Source organism: Bradysia coprophila, unplaced genomic scaffold, assembly GCF_014529535.1.
Source record: "Bradysia coprophila strain Holo2 unplaced genomic scaffold, BU_Bcop_v1 contig_138, whole genome shotgun sequence".
NCBI classification, from domain to species: Eukaryota; Metazoa; Arthropoda; class Insecta; order Diptera; family Sciaridae; genus Bradysia; species Bradysia coprophila.
In genome coordinates this window covers 8537246-8557651 of record NW_023503409.1, presented here as the reverse complement: position 1 = coordinate 8557651, position 20406 = coordinate 8537246, and the positions used below count along the sequence as shown (strand labels likewise).

The following is a 20406-nucleotide window of genomic DNA, read 5'->3' as shown; positions in this document are numbered from 1 at the left end:
AATATTAAATTGTTCAATACCTAGAATGTTCTATTTTTCATTAGCGAAGTGATTAGCGATCAGCGAAAAAATATTCGCTAATGATATTCTAGCGAGCGCTAACGCTAGTAGCGACAAATTTTGAAAATAAGCGTCGCTATAAGCGGCGCTAGTAGCGACGCTAGTAGCGTCGCTAATGACTAGCGACGCTAGTGCAACCTTGTGAATATGTATAGTTTCATTGCTTTTAAAAACGCGAGGGGTCGATGTAGCAAATTTTAACAATTTTTTGGGATTTATGGTTTAGTCGAAGCATATGGCAGACACTGTTCCCGAGGGAATCAAAAAATATTTCATAACCGAGTTCCCAAAATAAATCCCTATACAGTCGAAGAAAAATAAGAAACTGGCAATACAATCCAATCAATGCTATTTATCCCACATGCATTACAAATGTTGCGATATTTACGAATGTATATGAATTATAGCAACTGAAAATCGCATGTGGATTAAATAAAATCGTTTGGATTGTATTCGTTGAAAAAACCGAAATCTATTTTTCTTCGACTGTAAATCTCAATAAATCCCAATTAATGTCAATAAATTTTGAAGAAACCCTAAAAACGGCAAGTGATCGAAACTGTTATTTTTATTAAGAGCTTCCGAGCGTACGCTGAAATTGTAGCCTACATTTCTGCGTTTCGAAATTTTTGATCACTGATATCTTTTTACGAGAGCCCTTTTTGAAAAATGTACGACCACATTTTCGAGTAAAAATATGTCAGCTTTGAATAAAAAATAAAATTGTCTGTGAAAGTTTCATGTGCTTTGAGAAAAGTGTACCTTTGATGCAAATTTGGGGCACCGGTACAGTTTTCTCAAAGCACATGAAACTTTCACAGACAATTTTATTTTTTATTCAAAGCTGACATATTTTTACTCGAAAATGTGGTCGTACATTTTTCAAAAAGGACTCTCGTAAAAAGATATCAGCGATCAAAAATTTCGAAACGCACAAATGTATGCTACAATTTCAGCGTACGCTCGGAACCTCTTAAACGTATAGTCTAGTGTTTAGCACAAAATCTGGTACTTCGTTTGTTTTACCATTCATTTTACTATATAATAAGAGATGGGTCGTAGTTGATGCATTATTTTAGTTATTGCTGTTGATAACAGATGATGAGACGATGAAACATTTTTAGTAAATGTGAAATGTTTATATTTGAAGTCAAGGAAAATAGAAGCGTTGAATTCCTCGAAAAAATGTCTAAAATTGGTTGCAGCATTTGCAGGAATTTAAATAATTTTCCGCTTTTGCGAGGTTGGCACACAAAATAGTCAAAGTAATCCCCTGCACTGTCATCAGTTTCGCAAACCGATGAGATCTATATCGTCAATCGAAACTAAAACAAAATGCATCGGGTGGCAAAGTTATCTTAGGAGATCTACCAAAAAGTAGTAAAAACAAATTTTGGAAAAGATATGGCTACAGACGAGACTACAGGCAGTTAAGAACTATTTCCATGCCTTCATTAGATAACCTTCCACAGACGACATGCATTATCTCCCGGCAGTATTGTCTCGAATCTGTTACTTGATCTAATAAAACATTTTCAAGAAACTTTAAAATGAAACAGTGATGACATAGCGCGGCGTCTCACTCTAATCAGATTTTCCAACCATGCCAACCTCAACATATCAAACTTCTGTCATTGATGTTACTTGATGAGCTGTCAAAATCAGTTGAAAAATTTTTATTCTATTTTCATCGTCACGGAAAGCGAATTTATTTTTGTTACAAATATAATCCGATTTTCTTTATCGTTATCCTAACTATCAACATTTCCAGCGTGAATCAGCCATGAGTAATTGTAAGTAAATTCTTTTTGTACTTCGTCCAATGCGTATTATAGAGTGTATGAATACTGTATAAACACGCATACGGTTCATTTGCATTGTATGTTTTGTGCAATTCAAATCAATGAAATTTTTTAATTATTTTTTTTTATCGACACGAAGTGAAGTTCACACTGTGACATGGTTTTTATTCCTCGCAATAATCAATGTTCTTGCAGAATTATCCTCATTTTTACAGTTATTTGAATGTTACAATGTCAAACATGATTACGACTAGTCTATAGTTAGCGGCTAATCTTTCTCTAATTATTTTAATTTTATTAAAAATAAATAAATTAACCGGCAATTCTGACGTCAATGATTCAAAGCAATCAGCCGAAACTGTTTTTTTGAAATAATTTTATTATTTTAAGCGAAATAAATTTTATTTGTTACACCCGAGAATCCCACATTTATTGCTGAAAGTATGTCGATTGATATATAATTTTAGAAAAATTCGAAACGAAATGTTTACATTAAAAGAGTGAACACGGACGTTTCGAATTTGAAAGGATGTGAATAATCTGCACAGAATGTCGCTCAAAAACAAGAATTTTTTTTCTGTTTTGACATTAACCAAAATTTTTTATTACTTTCGGTTAGCAATTCATTTACCAATGAGAACGGTTTCCATGCTCATTACGAATTATAATATAATGATGGACCGTCCACAAATGAACTTTTTTCTTGGTTCGCTATTCTGAATCTGATTTTTTTTTCTTACAAGAAAGCATTGTATTGTATGGATGAAAAAGCCGCAGTGGTTGAGTCATCTAATTTGTGGTGAATCGAAAACCTGTTTTATAACCAACTAGCTTTGTCATATAAAGCAAATGTTTTGTACGATCGTCTGTTATTATCGAAATGAAAATAAGCGACATCCTTTTCCTTATAAGGAAAACGATTTTTTTTATCAAATGAAGTAATAGATTTATCGGTACCGCTCTACGCTTGCCTGATAAAACAAGCAAAGTCTGACCTTGACCTTACTTCCATAAATAATTTTTTTTTCGTTCCAACTCCCTGCCGTTCACAAACTCGTAAAACGCAATTTTAAAATTCATTTTGTTATCAAAACGAGTGTATGAGTAAAAAAAAAAACAACCTTAGTTGTCATACCAAACTAGCTGCGCGCTTGTGCATAAAATTACTTGCATGATAATAACCTAAACTGAATATAATAGTAGTTTTCGTAAATAAGTAAAATTTGATAAAACACTTGATGTAATAGCGAGTTTTTGTGTGATTATATCGACATTATGGTACATTGTGTTCGGTTGAACTTTATTTTTAATTCTAGTTTTAATCCTGACATCACCTACTAAACTGAAAACAACTCAATTGAGACTCATTATCTCCAATTATCTCTCGCGGTTTTCTTAACTTTTTAGCCCCGTACGAAGTACTGGGGGCTTATAAGATTGATATGCCGTTTGTAACACGTCGAATTGGAAGCAGACAGTAAGGGCAAAGCATTTAGTTATGTTCATAGATGACGAATCCGCAATAAAAAAAATGTCCGTTCGTCCGTCCGTCTGTGACCCCTCTAGCTTGAGCAAATCACAACCTTTTTTCAAAATTCTTTTTTTCCCCGATTGGTATCGACAAAAGTAAGGTCAAGTTCGAAAATGAGCATGGTAGGGTCGGCCCTTCCAGAGCTAGGGCCCTATAGGTGTTTTTCAGTCTTTCGACGATATCTACCGAAATACGCACGCAATAGCTGCTGTGATATATCAAATGAAAGGTATTGACGAGTAGAACAAAGTTGCTGAACATTGTTTTTGGGTAAGATGCAACGTGGGCTTGTTGGGAGGGCTCAAAGGTCGTTCCTCGGTCCTAAGTGTTTTTTGCACATAAATCGAGTAAATCTCATCCGATTTTGCTAGATTTAGTTTTTTATCGAAGGTAATTGAATACCGAAAAGAACGTAGCGAAAAAAGTTTCAAATTTGGGCCCTTGGACTAAGACCGCTACTCGGCCCTAAGTGTTTTTTGCACATAAATCTAATAAATCTCATCCGATTTTGCTAGTTTTTGTTTGATTTGAGAGATAATTGAATGCCGAATAGAATAATGGCAAAAAAGTTTCAAATTTGGGCCCTTGGACTAAGGCAATGGAAAGTTGGCAAAAAATTTTGGGTTCTTAAAATAATGTCGTAAATTGTTGGTTTTATTTGAGAGGTACTTCGTACGGGCTTTCGTAATTGCGCTCTGCGCAATTTTAAAAATGAACACTTTCAGTAAATTTGACCATGCTGAACTTGACTTGCATTTTGGTAACAGACGCATTAGAGGGTTGTAGACGTATTAGGGTTCCGGGCGTATTACGGCTACGGACGTATTATGGTTACGGACGAAATAGGATTACGGGTCGTACGGGGCTAAGTCGCAGCAAACGCTCCGACTGTTCTGATGTCTTGTTTCAAAGACAAAGTTTCAACTGATTGAAGCCGTACAGTCATTGTTATACAGGGTTCAAGGAAAACAAATGAGGGTAACAAAACTTTTGTTCATCTCGGGATTCTTCGTTCTCGGTTGCACACCTACACTTTATGTTCTAGAACTTCTACCGTTTGGTCTTGACGACACAAAAAATATAATCGATGGCTCGTGCAACCAGATATTAATTTAGAATTAATTTTGCTTGCTATTCGTCATCGTTAAAAACACTCTAAAATTACGTAACGAGCAAAAACAGTTCTTTGCTGAATTTGGTCTATTGACCTCGGACGTTGCTCTCTCCAAAAACACTGAATAATTACTTTTATAGAACCACAAGCAAAGCCGAGTAAAATTTCCAAATCAGACAAAATCAGTGCATACCTCTTTGATATCGTTTCCAGAGCATCAGTCGATGGTTAGGTGAACAGTGAACATTGTTCACTGTAACTAACGTTTGTTTTGTTTTTTATTCGTTATTACGTTTCACCTTTCATGAAAGCATATTTTATTCGTTCAGCAGCAGTCACGTGATACCTATGCCCATTTTTTGCCTTTGCTTTCTTTGTTTCTCCGTTTCGAATCTTCGACTATGGCTTTTTTTTCTGCTTATGTTAACGGAATGTAATAGTTACCTTCACAGTCAGTTCGTTCAGCATTGTTGTGTCAGTTTCGCGGCATACACAGAACTAGCAACTGAATCGTTTGGATATTTAAGTTTAAATTAATGTCATTTCCAATTAAACACATTCCTGTGATATACCCAAACAACAATGCGAATGGGTGACGATGATATGCCCAGTTTAGAATACATTGAGGACCCATACTTTCCAAAACTATCGCAACATGCAACCCCATCATTTGACGACGAATACACCGAATTCGATACGCGATCGTTGAACAACGATGGAACGGAATGGTCACCTGAAACGGAATTGTATTTGCGTTCGATGCCATTGGACGAAATATTTTGCATTGTTGACGATCAAGACTTGCAGCGCGTTGAAGCTGAATTGAGTCCAATTAATAATTGTGCTAATGATCGCAAAAGAGATTCGTTTCTGAAACGATTTCTGACCAAAAAATCGATGCGTGATGTTCGCGTAACATTTATCGATTTCTCCAAACCGTACCTGGCTAAAATATCGAGCAGTGATAATTACAAGAATTTTTTAAACATTGGAAATTCAGGTAATTCAATATGGGGAAAGGAGACGTTCATCTATTGTTCGCGGGCGCTCGGTCGATTCTATTTTAAAGACTATGGGGCTACGGCAATTTCAACATTTTTCGTTTTTGTTTATTCTCACCAGCATTTAACTGTAACACCCACTTCGAAAAGTCTTTTGCAATATATATCGTTCAGCTGATGAGCATGTGTTATAATAAAACGAAAAAGATTTTGTGTTTTGTTTTGCCGTCGTGGCATGAGAAATGATGATTTTTAATTGAGTAACACATTTTCACTAATTTTCATTTGTTTAGACGTGGATCAACATAAATTGTTTGGACGAAATTTTAATAAATTATTTCGTAAAAAAATCCGTATCGTCTACGTCCGTCACATAAGTCGTGAACTAATGTTACGGTTGTTAAAGTTATAATTAATTAACCAGCCAGTCCATGCTCACATAAATCATACAACAGTTTCATTCACGGTTTGTCGTTGCAGCTAAGATTTATCGAATTGTAAATCTAATTTGTCTTTAGTTTGGAAGTTGATTGACGCGCAGCAGTTAGAGTGCTATCGTGCATTGTGAGAGAGACGACGATTATACGAAATTCGATAACACTATGCTAAGACCACAACGACGTAGAAGTAAGTGCCAAGTGGGTGTCCCCTGAACGATCCTAAATTACTCTTTAGTTAACGTTATCCTTGATCTTCGAATACGTCAAACCCTCCAACAGGCTCCGAATTACGTGACTGTGTTGACTGTGACTGCTTTCGCCTTAATTCAGTTCCAAGTTCTCACAAGCAACAATTTTTAAATTTCAGACGGTTCCGAAAAGCTGTCTGACAATTCCCCGGGATCAGCGTCTGTAACATCATTCGGATCAGCCGAATTCGCCGAAGAGTTCAACGGACTTTCTGTCGAAGAACAAGATCGCCTTAGAGCAGAATGGAGTCAGGTAAGGACGCGCGACATATTACCAAGTAGGAGAGTGAGAAATATTAAATTTACTTCCACGTCGAATAGGAACTGTCCAGAGTCGAAGAAGAAATTACAACGCTGCGTACAGTTTTGGCGTCGAAGGTTCGACATGCCGGCGAACTGAAAAGGAAATTGGGCATAACCGTTTGGAAGGAGATTTCGGATGATATGAATCAGGGCATCAAAACTGTTAAGGAAAGCACGGTGTAAGTTTTGAAAGTCTTTCAAGTGGTCAAGAGATTTGACGTATTCGCTTTGTCATAGCTACCAGAAAACCGAATCCGCATTAAAAACAACAGCTGAAAAGACATCGTCAATTTTCGGCGGAATTACAAGTGGCCTCAGTTCTAGATTATCACAGATGAAAAAGTCTGATTCGTATAAAACGTTAGAAGAGAAGGTTGGCAGTGCCTACGAAAATGTTAAGGTAATTTTTGACTGTTCAGTGAATTCGGTCTCAGCCTAAAATCCTTTTTTCGTTTGTGACTGTGCACAGGGAAAGGTGACCACTCCATCACGTTCCGGTTCAATGAATAGTTTCGACGATGGACGTTCTGCTTCAGGACTACAATCACCAACCATTCCCGAAGAGAAAGCCATGCCATAAAATCCGTCCCGGAATCCTTCTTTACTTTAATTCATAACAATAATTGTCGTAATTTTATAAAGTATGCGCCACAGCAAGAAAGAAAGACCCCTAAGCGTTAAAAATTGAAATGAATTGAGTGGAACAGCAGCTCATTTTGCACCATGTGAGTGTGTGTGTTTCTAATCAAATTGAATCTTGATGAAAAAAAAATGTATTTTTTTGCAATTAAACAAATTTGTTCTTAGATTTTGCATAAATTACGTTCGACGTCTTTTTTACCGTTAAAATTTTGGGGAATTTACATTTGACAAGGGAAACCCATTCTCATTCTCAGCCCTTAAAACTAATTCCAACTTCACCGCTCATTGCCTCAATCTTCTTGTTGTTAATGTCAATCTCATCGATCAGACATTGCGACAAATCTGAAGGGGTCAGGTCTTGTTGCAGAAAATTGCTCACCAATTGTTTACTCGGCATACCACCTGAAGAGTGATAAGCTACAATCAATCCAATCAAAGTAAATTACAAGCAATATTTACGTACCGCCATGAGCTAAACATTCGCGTCGATAACGTTCACCATTGCTGCGACTAAACGGATCAGCTTCAAAGTATGTCTGCCATATGTTTGACGCTATGGCACGTGATATCAAATAGGAATAGTATTTAGCGCCATAGCCAACCAAATGTGAGAACCGTAACTGCCAAGCCTGGAGTGAATGGTGAAGGGATTCACTTTTGTTAAGTGTTCAAATTTCAAACACAACTCGAATCGAAACTCACCGTGTTATCCACGTACGGCAAACTGTAATACTCGCTTTGTACGCTCTTCAGCACATCAGTTGTCGTACCAGTGTTCCTGTTCGGATCGCCGTGGTATCGTTGATCCAATGCCGAATAGAAGACTTGTAGCTGCGTCTCGCTCGATGCAAATAAGTGCTTTGACATGCATAACCTACGATCCGGAATGATTATGAAATAGTCCTAGGTGCAGTCCAAAAAATAAACATTTTCAACCTTTTGAGCATATCAGCCGGCATAGGCTCTTGTGTCTGGAAATGTTTTGCAAATGTGCTCAGCACTCGCGGATCACTAGCAAAATATTCCATCAATACTGAAGGCACCTCCGCAAAGTCGGTACTGCACCGAGTTCCTGTAACATGTTGATATTCGGTCCGAGCTAGCATCGAATGCATCGCATGTCCCATTTCGTGAAACAAATTGTCAACCATGGATGGCGTTAATAGTGTCGGTCCGGACCATCTTGGTGGACTTAGATTGAGCATTACCACAACAATGGGATTCTGAATGGGAGTTTCAAAACATAAATTAGCGGACCGTACTACAAGTCCAACAGAATGAAATTTACCTGGTACGAACCGTCAGGCAAAGCCTTTCCACCCCGTATTGTGAAATGGCAATCTTGATTTGGTTTGCCCTGTCGATCGTAGAAATCACAGTAAATGTGTCCGAGTAGACCTTCTGTCTCATGTTTTACAGCTAGTTTGTAGATATCGTCAGCCCATGATTCGCCTGAAACAATTACCAAAATTATTCTCCTGTTCAGTTTCAAGCTATAAACTCTCTCTCTCTCCACCTGGTTCCATTTCAGTGTTTTCCAATACGATTCCGTACAAACATTTCATCAAAGTGCTGACACCTTCCATACAACCACCCAAACTAAAGTACGGCGTAAACTCTGACGCAGATACCTGTAGCCATTGCTTCTTGAGCTTTGCTGTGTAATACGGTGTGTCCCAAGAAGCTAATGTACCATTGCCGTCGATTTCCTTCTGTTTCATTCGGGTCATAATTTTGAAGTCATGTTCCGCTCGCGGCCTTAACTGTTCCGTGAATTTAATCAAAAATTCGTTGACCATTTGTGGAGTCTCCGCCGTACTGGATTTCAAAGCTCGATGGGCATATGTCGGGAAATCACAAGTTGTAGCCAATTCGTGACGTGATTTGATCAGTTCCGTTAGAAGATATTCTTGGTGATCATCTGGGTACAGGAACAAACGATACGCCGTTTCTCTAGCCGTCGCATTACCATCAGCATAAAGTCCAGAAACGAGAACTTTGTCGCCTTCACTAGAAAAGCTTGAAAAAAATCGTTTGTTGAAGAAAAATTGCCGAAAGCGACACAATATCCCCACGGAACACTTACTATGGCTTGATGTTATCGGGCAAAACAGATTTAGAAACTTGTCGTGGATGCACCGCTCCAGTCATGAAACGTTGACCCAGTTGAAGAATCGCATCGTTTAGGTAGACAACTTTTTGCCGTTGATTTTCTTCTAAGTGAATGCCGCACTGTTCGAAGTCGAACAAAAACAGTTTCGCAACATGATCGTCGATTGCATTAGTTTCAAACGTATCTTTAGTATCGACGACATTCTTCAGTGCTTTGTACAATTGCTTATGCGTGTTAAGTCTGAAAGTTAGTTAATCATCTGTTATCGACTGCGGCGATTAAAAGAAGTGAATGAGTGAAGTGGTGGCCTTCGGTTAATATGTACAGTAAAATGGTAAATGGTAAAACGAATGAAGTACAAGATTTTCTATCAAATACTCACTTTTCAACCACTCCACTGACCGAGATACAAGCGTCTTCAGCAGCATGACCAAATGCCTTTTTCGGATGCACCAATCGAATAAATTCAGCCAAATCTGCTACCTGACACAGTGAGTCAGATAACTGAAAAATTGAATTTTAAATAAAAGAAATTTGCCGAGACAATCCATGGTCAATCGTACCTCATCGAACACTTCAACAATTTTGCGTTTTCGATTTGTTCCAGTTGCTTCTCTGATTAGATCTTCTGTTTTGTTGATGACATTCTCTTTTAAAAGATAAAATCCTTCTGGTGTCTGGAGTTCGTTGATACCAAAAATACCCTAAAATGACACCAATTAGTGTGATGTTGCCGTTGAGAAAACGAATTTATTGTTTTGAGCTCACTATTCGTTCATGCGATATGTTGAACCTCTGGGCGGGCTTAGAGTTGAATGAAGTAACAAGACATGTTGAAACGCGTCGGATTAAGCTATGGGTAAGTGAACTCTTGGCACATATTACGGAACCATTTAACATTCGATACATAATACCTTTAAAGAAGCGCACAATTATTGATGGAGCTAATTGTGTGGGAAATTCTGTGCTACGAATTGACTGGTTTACTCACTTCGATATTGTATCCTTTTGAGTTCATTAAACGCCCCAACAAATAATTTAATTTATTATTTTTATCTCTTGACTCTCTTGACTGTTGCAATTTTAGGTTATGCAATTGCATCGAAATGTCAAAATACTCTTTACGATGTTTTCATTGATCTTCTTGTCTTGTTTTTTAGTCTCAAACCATAAGTCCATATGAACACACTCGTTTGATATATTTCCTAATCTTGTGTCAGCAACACCAACGACAAAAGTAATCAGTGAGTACCGTTTTATGTTCGCTTATTATCAACGTTGAACTTAAACTGTCACATAAGGCCATTATCATCTGTTATCGATATTTAACGACGACAAAAATAATGACAAGCTCTGGGTAATAGTGCATGTTACAAAAATTGAAGTGCAAGATTTGAAATCGGCCGATTAAAAATACTTTGACCGGTGGAAGTAATAGATCAGACTGGTGCCTGCCGTCTGTAACAGGTTAATGATGTAACAGATTTTGTACGATATTGGTGAAAGTGAACAAAAGAAGTAACAGATTTCATCCATAAGATGTTTTAAGTAAATTTTCATGCTTCAAATTTTCTCGGGTTTTCTGCCCTTTACATGAAAATTCACATGTGTACCCGTTTTGGACGATTGGTTTTAGGCAATTTCGCGGATTGTAGACCGAACGAAGTGAGGTACACAAATGACTATTGATCGACAAGGAGTTACAGAATGTATAAATAAAAAGCTACAGCCAAGTCCAATAGAGTTCGTTTATTCAGCAAAACGTTCAACCTCTTTAACAAAGTGTCCAATATCTTCAAAAGCTTTTTTCGCGTCCAACACTTTGTCCTTCTTAACGAGTATGTAATCAGTATCAAATGTGGATACAACAAATACTGAAATTGACTGAACTGCAAGCGCATCAGCCAGATTAGCCAAAATTCCAATCAACCCAAAATCTAGAGGACCAACAACCCTAAAGCATCGCCAACCTCGGTTCACTCGATGATCGTTAGCAAGTAGCATTGAACTTTCATCCGAATAGTCATGAGAAATGACAATCGATAATTCTTGTGTAGTTTTGGTTATACTGAACCATAATTGGCCTTCGACGAGACGAAGATATGTGGAGGGTAATGTTGACGGATTGAAACGATGTATTGTGTATGGAAGCGAATCAAGCTCAAGATTCAGATGCATTTTCGCAACTGGAATACAATTTCAGGATCAATAGCTTGTGCCTATTAATGTATCGAAGGGGATCTGTTTCTTTAACCGAAGGTAAAGTAACTTCATGAATTTGACTTACGTGAAAAAGGAAGTAACTGACTAGCCTTTTCAGCTAACTGTCGATTCGTTTAATTTTTTATAAATGAAACCTTAATGTTGACACAAAGCTTCTTTACCTCACTAAATTGTTGATAACTGACCTTAGACTTCTAATAGCATATAGCCTCTTAACATCTTTACGATTAACAAGATATCTTCGTCGTTGTTTGTCGTTATCTGTTATTCGTTTATAAGCAAACCGTTGCGTTATCAAAACTGACTAAGTAAAAGATTCGAAATCAAATGAAAGTGTATTTTTGAACAAAGTAATGTAGTAGATCTAACGATTACATAGCGATACGGGACTGTTTGTAATATTTTCATGCCTTGGGCATAAATTTCAGATTTTTTTTTTCGTAATTTAGGCCATCAGCATGAAAAGTTGTATGCGAGTGGTGAACGCTTTATTTTAGGCACTTTCCCCTAAAATATACCGTCCACCACAAATACGCAAATAATTATTTAGCCCGTCACATCTGTTTTCGATAACGACGACAAAAATAATGACAAGCTCTGGGTAATATGGTCATTTATATAGTAAAATGCATGTTCAACAAAATTGAAGTACAAGATTTGAAATCAACAGATCAAAAATACTTTGATCGATTGAAGTAATAGATCCGATAATAATACTGGTCATATGCTTGCCGCCTGTAACACGTTAAATCTTCGAGTCAATATAGAAACTTTCCATTCTAGTCGTTTGATAGCAAAGTGAATATTGAAACAAACGAAGTAAAAGATTCTGTATCGAAGCAGATGATTTTATCTGCGTAGAACGATAACCAAATGACGATTACGATGCTTATTTTGACAATTTGGGAGTTATGTACCGAGCCAAAACGATGACTGTGTGTGTGATAGTAGATAAACAATGTTTCGTTCTGCCACGCCTTCGGCTTGAGACACAAACTCACCCTCGTAGATAAGTAATGTCCTAATAGTGTGCAGCGTCCTCTGTTTCTGAATCTAGATGATTTGTATTGGAGGATGGTTTACTTTTGCGCCGATTGAAATGTGTTTAGTGTAAAGGTGTGCAAAATTTAAAAATTACTACCCTACACGTATTAAAAACGTAATGCGAAAGAGATGGACGATTTTGTGAGAGAATTTCATACGTTTACTCTCTCAAAATCTGTCATCTCTTTTGCCCTAAGTTTTTATGCGATGTAAAGCAGGGCCTTCTTTTTGGAAACTAATTTCTTGAATTTCTCGAAATTTCTCGAATTTCTTAAAATTTCTCGAATTCGAGAAATTCTAGAAACTTCAAGAAACTCGAGAAATTAGTTTCTTGAAATTTCTTGAATTTCTCGAAGTTTCTCGAATTTCTTGAATTTTCTGGAATTTCTTGAAATTTCTCTAATTCGAGAAAATCAAGAAACTTTTGAGAAATTCAAGAAATATTTCTCGAAGTTTCTTGAATTTTTCGAAGTTTCTTGAATTTCTCGAAGTTTCTTGAATTTCTCGAAGTTTCTTGAATTTCTCAAAGTTTCTTGATTTTCTCGATTTTCTCTAAAAGTTTCTAAAAAGTAGGCCCTTAGCGGTGTAAAAGTGTAAAATTAAGCTACGTCCTGTGAAAGTTTGGAAAACATTGTGAATTTAAATTCCAAATCGACAGGCCGCTGACAATATCGTGTACCAACGTAAAGGTGTTTGATAAAATAGAATTGAAGAGTAAAAGTCTGCTAGAATGTCTGGATGCACAACTTTAAAACCAAAATGTATTGCCATTGAAATATTTTATTTTTATTCATTTTTTTTTATCAAAATACTTCCACTTAGAAATTAATGACCTTAAGATAGTTTTGTTGTGATGGTTTTATGTACAATGAACAGTGAAATTAGTTTATGTGTGTGGTTTCTTTTGTGTTTAACCGCATCTTTAAGTAATTTTATAATAATTTATTTCCATTTTCTCTTGAATTAGTAATTTTAGTTTCCTCTCTGTTTTATTTTTCTTACGAGCTACTATAATATGAAGAAAACTGAAGAGAACCAAAAATGATTTCTTTTTTCCTCTTTTGTTTCTTTACGTTTACGGTTTCGGGATTTTTCTTTTCTTTCTTTCGTTCAATGATTATGAATTTAGTTTTCATCTTTTCTTTTTTCAAATAATATGTACCATGGATATGTGAATTTATTAAACATTGCTCATTTTTTTGAAACAAATTAAAACGAGTGTGATAATACACTACGTAGTGATACTGATGCTATTGTTACAAAATAAAATGTTGATTAATACGCATTTTTTCCGGATGGATTGCATTTTTATGTAAATATATTTCCACGGTTTTCATTTTAACTATCTTTGTTCGACTTAACAATAGAAACAACCAAAATAAATTCGCGGTTCAAATGAATGTTCCGTCCGATATAAGAGTTAGACTTAAAACGACCGCGTTCGATGAAACAATAAAAAAAAAAGAAAAATTTTCCCCATAAATATTCAAGTTGTCTAATAATGCAATTCAATATTACGGGACAACCAAGTAAATTATGGCACCAAGGTGATTTTCAACATACTTTTCGACTTAAAAGTAACTTATAATCTCTCGATTTTCTACAATTTTTTTTAAACAAAATTTCTTTCTCATCAGAGAAAATACTTTTGATATTTGAAAACAATAAATTGAAATTAAAAATCTTCAAATAAAACAAAAAAATCTAAAAAAAAATATTTTTACTACAAAAAACTGGTGGCAATTTAACAGTCGGTTAGTTTCATTTTTAATTTTATTTTTATCCATTCCTAGGGATCGTCAAAACTATAGTACTAAGCTAGAGCTGAGTAAGCGATTGGGATATTCAGAATTTTTTTTAAATTAAGGAGCCTCATTTTTCTTATGGGAAAAAAGGCAATTGCACTTGGCGACCAAAACAATTTTTAGGCACGTATCCAACGTATCCATTAGGCCCTCATTTAAGAATTGCCCTAGTCATATATATTTTTGCCTGATACATTAGACAGTTTCCGCAAATGACGTCATTTGCGCAAACTGTCTTTTCTTCAAATGTTTTTTTTTTTACCATGAAGCCGATGGATCATTTTTGTGCAATTATGCAAAAAAAAATGTAGAAAACAACCTGGTCAACATTTTGTGCATTTGTCTCATCCAAAAAAATGTCAGTACAGTGGGGTTTCTTTAGTTCTGAACACATTTGAGATTTTTTAGAGTTTTAAAAGTCATCGATGTTCCCAGTCAAGTTAGTGTTTCCAGGTTATATCGGTAATCACTTGATGGACTGTGTGAACATCGAAAACTTTTAAAACTCTAAAAAATCTAAAATTGTGTTTTCTAAAGATGAACAAACTGTAAGTTCCATGCATGGCTCCCGTTTTTAGGAAAACCCAAGACCATCAAAGGCAGATGGAATTGGAGGGAATTTGCTAGGAATTTGCCCCACATATAGCTTGACTATGCTAAAGAAAATTAGAAAATCAAGGTAACACTGTCTGCTCTGTTGGTATCTGCCACTGTCATTTAAAAAACGCCTCAAGCACTAGTGAAACACCAAAATTGTTCCAGTGAAAGACGAGTGTCAATACCATATTTGTGACATTTTCAAATCGCTATTTCCAGCGAAGAGTAGGATTTCAAAATTTTATTTTACATTCTGGGCACTTATTCACAGCACAAAGCCTCTATCCAGGGTTTATTTTAGAGAATTTTCATAATGAAAAACTCTGCAAATTCTGAACAGATTCGAAAAATTTCAGAATTTTTTCGGACTTTTTCTCCAGTTTTTCCGAATTCTTTAAAACAAGCCCTGACTCTGTCAATAGGTTTTTCCGTTGATGCTCCCCAAGGTCCTACAATCATTTGGTACTTTCATTGATTCTATAAAATATGTTTCAATTGCATCAACGATCCCTAGTGAATGGTTACTTTCTCTTCTAAATCGTCTGCGAACAGACATAGCGTTAGTCATCAATTATATTTACGTAATAAAATAGTAATTTCATCAAAGATTTACTCTGGTCTTTGCCAAAACAATTATAATGTGTGATGATGAATACTTCCGTTGCTCTTAGTTTGTTTGTTTGTTTGTTTATACAATACGATGAGTATGGGGTCACATATTTCAAAACGTTCACAATATTATCCTTCTTCAATCTTTTCGATACACACAAACAACGTAATCAGTTGTGTGTCTCTTAAAATAATATTTTTTTTGTAAAAATTGAAATATTTAATTCTCACGATATAAGTCTCAATTGGATTAAAATTTAAAAAGAAAAATAATTAAACTTTTAAAAATGTAAAGAATCGGCCGTGATTTGCTATCCAATAAGAATTTGAAACAAAAAATTGAAAAACAAACTGAATTTCAAACACAAACCTCATCATCGTAGATTAACTGCACTTTGTGATCGGAAGCGGACAGTTTTTGTATTGTTTTCTTGATTCTTAATACGGACAGTCTTACATTCGGATTTTGGTGCCAACATTCTCGCATCAATTTGGCCATGCCAGATAAAATCTGCAAACAAAAATCACATCAAATTCATCATCATGCTTCCAGGGAGGCTTCCAGTTCGCTCGGCCCAGTCCACATGGAATAAAAAAGAAGTTCGTTTTGCTCACCTGATCTGAACTCCACCGGTTCGGTATCGACGGTCTGTAGTTATCGGTACAGACGACTTTGCGCATATCTTCAAAGCTCGGATCAGATGGTACAACATCGTAATACGGAATCTTATACTCTTCGGCGATACCAGACGATACGGTACGGCGGCACACTTCCCAAAATATTAGACCTAAGGCATAGATGTCTGCGCGACGGAGCGCTTCAAAGCATTCCAAATTTATGCTGTAAACGGAAGTCAGTTCGTTAAAGCAAAAGAATTCGATTAAGCAATCAATGGACTCACGATTCATCTAACACTTCCGGTGCCATATACCGTTTCGTTCCGACCTTCGGATTCGTACCCAGATCAATTTTTCCGGTCGATTGAGTATGCAGCACAGCCAAACCAAAATCAGCAATGACGCAAGTGCCGTTGATTCGGACCAAAATATTTTTTGATTTTAAATCGCGATGCGCTATAGCTGGCTTACCCTCCGTACCGTGTATTTCCGTATGCAGATGCACCAAACCATTTGCTATCGACAGGCAAATGTTCACCATATCGTAATGGCTCAAGGCGGTACGATTCAAATGATCGAACAATGAACCCAGTGGATAGAAATGCGTTAACAACCAGAGCTGTGTGCACGAATTCCGGGACGTCATATCGGATCCGACATAGCCCAAAATGTTTTCATGGCGCAACAGAACCGTACTGTAAATTTCAGTTTCTCTCTTCCACGATTGTTCGTCACGCGTAAAAAATATTTTCACGGCGACATGCTCACCATGCCAGACGCCTTTCCACACTTCGCCGTAACGTCCTTTACCTATGCATTCCACCAACGAAACTTGTTTCGAAAGCGTTCGTTGAATCAATAGCGGCAGACCACCACCCGAACCAGATGTCACAGAATGTTGGAACACTTCCTACGATTTTCAAAGCAAATCATTAAAAGGAATCTAAATGACAAAGTGCAATATTAGCATACCCTTAGTGTACTGTCGCCAGCACTTGTCGCTCTAAAATCGTCACTTCCATAGTATGTATCAGGATCCTGTTTGCTTCGGGTAGCTAGCAATCGTTTTTGATGATTTTTTCGCATAAAAATGATAACCAAAACGGCTAGGCCGCCAATGATAAAGACGGGTCCGAATATGGCAAACGATAATTTAAGAAAGTAGCCGCTTGATGTGTCGATTTCGTCTGAAATGTGAATTAGGCGTCTTATTAGTGTGTGCTGTTGGCAACAATTTGTCATCGTTTAACGAACTTGTATAAATGATCGGTGGCAGTTCGGGGAAGCCTGAAAATAAACGAAAGGGTAAGTTTGCACACATAAATTTGGGCGAGTCAATTTGCAATTCTTACTTCCGCTGTTACAATAGTCACCAGTACAGCATTCGATGTTGTACTGTCCGTAGGTATGTCGTTTTCGTGGTCCACCAATGTTGTTGTTACTGTTTTGATTACAAACCAGCAGCAAATGATCGTGCGACACTGTACATCCTCTGGAAACTCGTTCCACACCATAGGCATCACGGACTCTCGATTTCCAGCACTTGAAATATTTTCATTTCAAATTATTGCTTCAAATATGGGAGGAATCGTTGCTAATTACCTGGATTGCATTCTGGCACATATGCATTCCACTGACGGAATTTCGGCAATCTGGTGGCTCGCATGAATGACATTTATACCTAAGCGAATTTGTAACGAAACCGAATTAGTTAAAGAGCAGGGTTGCAAGGTTATTAATTGATCAAGACTCGTTGAATACGGAGTTTCCTGTGTCGTGGAAACAATTGTCAAAAATTTGAAAATATTTTGGATTGCTTAAGATCTTGTATTTCTACTGTGTCTTGCCTAGTTAGGTTTAATACTTCGAACCTAACTTCCTAATAACGACACTTTCACGACTTCATTTAATCAATGACCTTCGATTCTTAGCATTTTTCGTAGTAAATCATGGGATTATATGTCGCAAACTTCTCAGATACAGGTACACTAACTCAAAAACACCACAAATGAAATGCGTTACTCACACGATCAGGAAACTCAGTTTAAAAATTTTGGTGGACTGATTTAGGTGGACACTGGACAACACTATTCGCAACAAACAAAAACCCGACTTCAATTCGGAAGGATCAATTTTATTGATAATCAATAATTCGGTTTGATAAGCTTTGGTGATTGCAGAAATGCGGGTATTGCTCATTATTTACCTTTCCTGTGACAGGGCTTTTATTGGTAAAGTACATTTACCAAATTGACTGAATCCTACCAAAAATTACCGAAAATGTGACGAAATTATTCAGCAAATTCGACCAAAATTTAAGGTAAATTCGGTGAATTTTGTGTAATTTTTGGTAAATTTGAGTAAATTCGGTAAATGAATTTACCAAGAACATAAATTGATCCTGTCCAACAATAACAACACAAAAGGACAGCACTACAAACATATGGAAATTTGGACTTTCAGATCTGTAAATTGATGTCTTTATGATTTTAATTAAAGATCTCAAATATTATAGCCATTTGAAAGGTTATTATCGACGCCTAATCCATCAACGTTGATGTCTCGTTTCAATAGAAACTGAATTAATAACAAAAAAAAACTCTCAATTCGGAGAGTAGGAGCCCTTAATGAACGAAAGCACGATCATTCGTTACCACCCTCAAACAAAATAATACAAACGAACACAGTGCATCGAGGACATTACAAGCAAAATTTACCTCTTTTTAATTCTCCGATTCGATTTCGAATGTCTCCTTAAATTACGTTTGGTAGCGTTAGGAAATTAAAATTTTAGATTTAAAGCGTAATAAAGGGTTTTTAGCGTTATTATACACATTACTGCAGTAGCTTCGTATACGAAATGGAAGTTACGCAAACAATATTGTCAAACGAGCCAAAACTTACCTGGGATGTGATTGATGAATTGAATTCTGTGCCAGATTCAGATCCCGTCCTATCGATGGATGATCATGCGACGAATCGAGATCCATATTTTCTTCGTTTTCATCGAGGAGCCTTCCATTTATTTCACCTATTTTTATCGAAAATTTTTGACAATTATTACAAAAACGTACATTGTGTATAACATAGGTATGTGCAGAGTGTGTTGTGTATATTATTGTGTGTTATTTATATATATAGTGCATGTTATGTCGCTGATAGTACTTAAATATATCAGTGAGTCTATTATTATTTTTGTTATCTGGAAAAAAGGTTTTATTTTCATTCATTCATCACTGAATCAAATCAAAGACGGTTCGCCCAACACAAAAATCACAATCGTAAACTGATCTGATAATGTACACACATAAATTGATTTTAAAACAAAAATAAAAAAAATGAAGAGAAAAAAAACGTCGATTGACGGGCTACACTTTCTGTCATTGATTGGGAAAATTTTCGATTTTCAGTCACTATATCGTCGAAACTTCCATTCCCAAAACGAACAACAAACAACAATATGCACAGAGATTCAATAAAAATAGCTACCTTTGCAGTAATTAATAAAGAAAAGCCAAAGCAAATATTTTAATAACATTTTGTCGCTTCCTCTCTATCAATATTATTTTTTAGTTTTTAGATTTAATGACAGGTAGCGTGTGTCTGGGTAAAACAATATGGACGATAGGATCTCGCGGCTAATAGAGGGAGCTGTGCGCATTACAGGAATGACAGTTTCAAAATTAGGGCGCTTAGACTTTAGGCTTGAAGGACTAACCGTAATCTATGTCTTTGAAAATAATTGTTACAACTCATACCTACCAGTTACTAATTCATAGAACTGTCATTTCCCTCAAGAACAACCTATTGTCGACCTTTCTTCTCGAACAGTTGTCAAGTCATAGACTGTTATGACAGAGCAGAGAATTGCTAATATGACGACTGGGTCGTTTCGACGGATAGAGGAATATGTCGAATGATTTTGAAATTGGTTGAGAGAAAATGTATTGAATTCTCTCTCAAAAACCCACCTGTCATTCGACATATTCCCTCTACCGTCGAAACGACCCAGTCGTCATATTAGCATCTCTCTGGATCAGAGCGATAGACTGTTATGATCAGAGCGAGAAAACCGAAGACTAGTTATTATAACTTGCCTTGGGGTCCTTGTCAAATTATTTGCTTCTCTTTCAACGTGATACGTTGAAAGCGAGAGGACAGAAGACCAGTTTATTTTAACTTGCCTTGGGGTACTTGTCAAAATATCTTCTTCTCTTTCATCATAACACTCTATAGAACCGAAGACTAGTTAATTA

The 20406-nt window shown here is 36.4% G+C and overlaps 3 protein-coding genes and 1 long non-coding RNA gene across 6 annotated transcripts; 1 reads left to right on the top strand and 3 right to left on the bottom strand.

The window, feature by feature from the left end:
- Nucleotides 1-1706: 1706 nt before the first annotated feature.
- Nucleotides 1707-7305, top strand: LOC119073876 (tumor protein D52). Of its 2 annotated transcripts, none has more exons than XM_037179754.1 (5): nt 1707-1853; nt 6316-6449; nt 6518-6678; nt 6737-6899; nt 6969-7305. In XM_037179754.1, the coding sequence occupies exons 1-5, from the start codon at nt 1844-1846 to the stop codon at nt 7077-7079; spliced, it is 579 nt and encodes a 192-aa protein (XP_037035649.1). In that variant the 5' UTR covers nt 1707-1843; the 3' UTR covers nt 7080-7305. The 2 variants fall into 2 exon arrangements, with proteins under 2 accessions (XP_037035649.1, XP_037035648.1); XM_037179753.1 differs by lacking the exon at nt 1707-1853 and adding an exon at nt 4964-5507.
- LOC119073842 (mitochondrial intermediate peptidase) lies at nt 7303-10405 on the bottom strand. The gene is made up of 11 exons (XM_037179681.1): nt 10246-10405; nt 10023-10168; nt 9818-9958; nt 9637-9758; nt 9228-9494; nt 8658-9160; nt 8430-8593; nt 8078-8364; nt 7844-8015; nt 7605-7770; nt 7303-7543 (listed from the first exon to the last, which is right to left on the bottom strand). Exons 2-11 carry the CDS (start codon nt 10161-10163, stop codon nt 7392-7394), a joined length of 2115 nt encoding a protein of 704 aa, XP_037035576.1. The 5' UTR covers nt 10164-10168; nt 10246-10405; the 3' UTR covers nt 7303-7391.
- Nucleotides 10406-10984: 579 nt separating this feature from the next.
- Nucleotides 10985-11693, bottom strand: LOC119073917. Its single transcript, XR_005087108.1, has 2 exons — nt 11542-11693; nt 10985-11473 (listed from the first exon to the last, which is right to left on the bottom strand). It is a non-coding gene; the product is annotated as an uncharacterized LOC119073917 (long non-coding RNA).
- A 3617-nt stretch (nt 11694-15310) lies between these two features.
- LOC119073847 (activin receptor type-1) lies at nt 15311-19779 on the bottom strand. 2 transcript variants are annotated; one of them, XM_037179689.1, is made up of 10 exons: nt 19640-19779; nt 19055-19181; nt 18868-18903; nt 17753-17831; nt 17503-17692; nt 17405-17437; nt 17123-17337; nt 16435-17060; nt 16148-16373; nt 15311-16043 (listed from the first exon to the last, which is right to left on the bottom strand). In XM_037179689.1, the coding sequence occupies exons 1-10, from the start codon at nt 19686-19688 to the stop codon at nt 15891-15893; spliced, it is 1734 nt and encodes a 577-aa protein (XP_037035584.1). In that variant the 5' UTR covers nt 19689-19779; the 3' UTR covers nt 15311-15890. The 2 variants fall into 2 exon arrangements, with proteins under 2 accessions (XP_037035584.1, XP_037035582.1); XM_037179687.1 differs by lacking the exon at nt 18868-18903 and having other exon boundaries at nt 19640-19757.
- Between the last annotated feature and the right edge of the window lie 627 nt (nt 19780-20406).

Coding starts and splice junctions, on each gene's coding strand:
- LOC119073847 (XM_037179689.1), bottom strand. CDS start 19,688: ATGTTATTAAAATATTTGCTTTGGCTTTTCTTTATTAATTACTGCAAA. Junction 19,182..19,639: donor CTTTATTAATTACTGCAAAG/GTAGCTATTTTT, acceptor CGATAAAAATAG/GTGAAATAAATGGAAGGCTC. Junction 17,438..17,502: donor TGACTATTGTAACAGCGGAA/GTAAGAATTGCA, acceptor GTTTATTTTCAG/GCTTCCCCGAACTGCCACCG.
- LOC119073842 (XM_037179681.1), bottom strand. CDS start 10,163: ATGTATCGAATGTTAAATGGTTCCGTAATATGTGCCAAGAGTTCACTT. Junction 9,959..10,022: donor ACATATCGCATGAACGAATA/GTGAGCTCAAAA, acceptor GTGTCATTTTAG/GGTATTTTTGGTATCAACGA. Junction 8,594..8,657: donor AAACACTGAAATGGAACCAG/GTGGAGAGAGAG, acceptor TAATTGTTTCAG/GCGAATCATGGGCTGACGAT.
- LOC119073876 (XM_037179753.1), top strand. CDS start 5,090: ATGCGAATGGGTGACGATGATATGCCCAGTTTAGAATACATTGAGGAC. Junction 6,679..6,736: donor ACTGTTAAGGAAAGCACGGT/GTAAGTTTTGAA, acceptor GCTTTGTCATAG/CTACCAGAAAACCGAATCCG. Junction 6,900..6,968: donor GTGCCTACGAAAATGTTAAG/GTAATTTTTGAC, acceptor GACTGTGCACAG/GGAAAGGTGACCACTCCATC.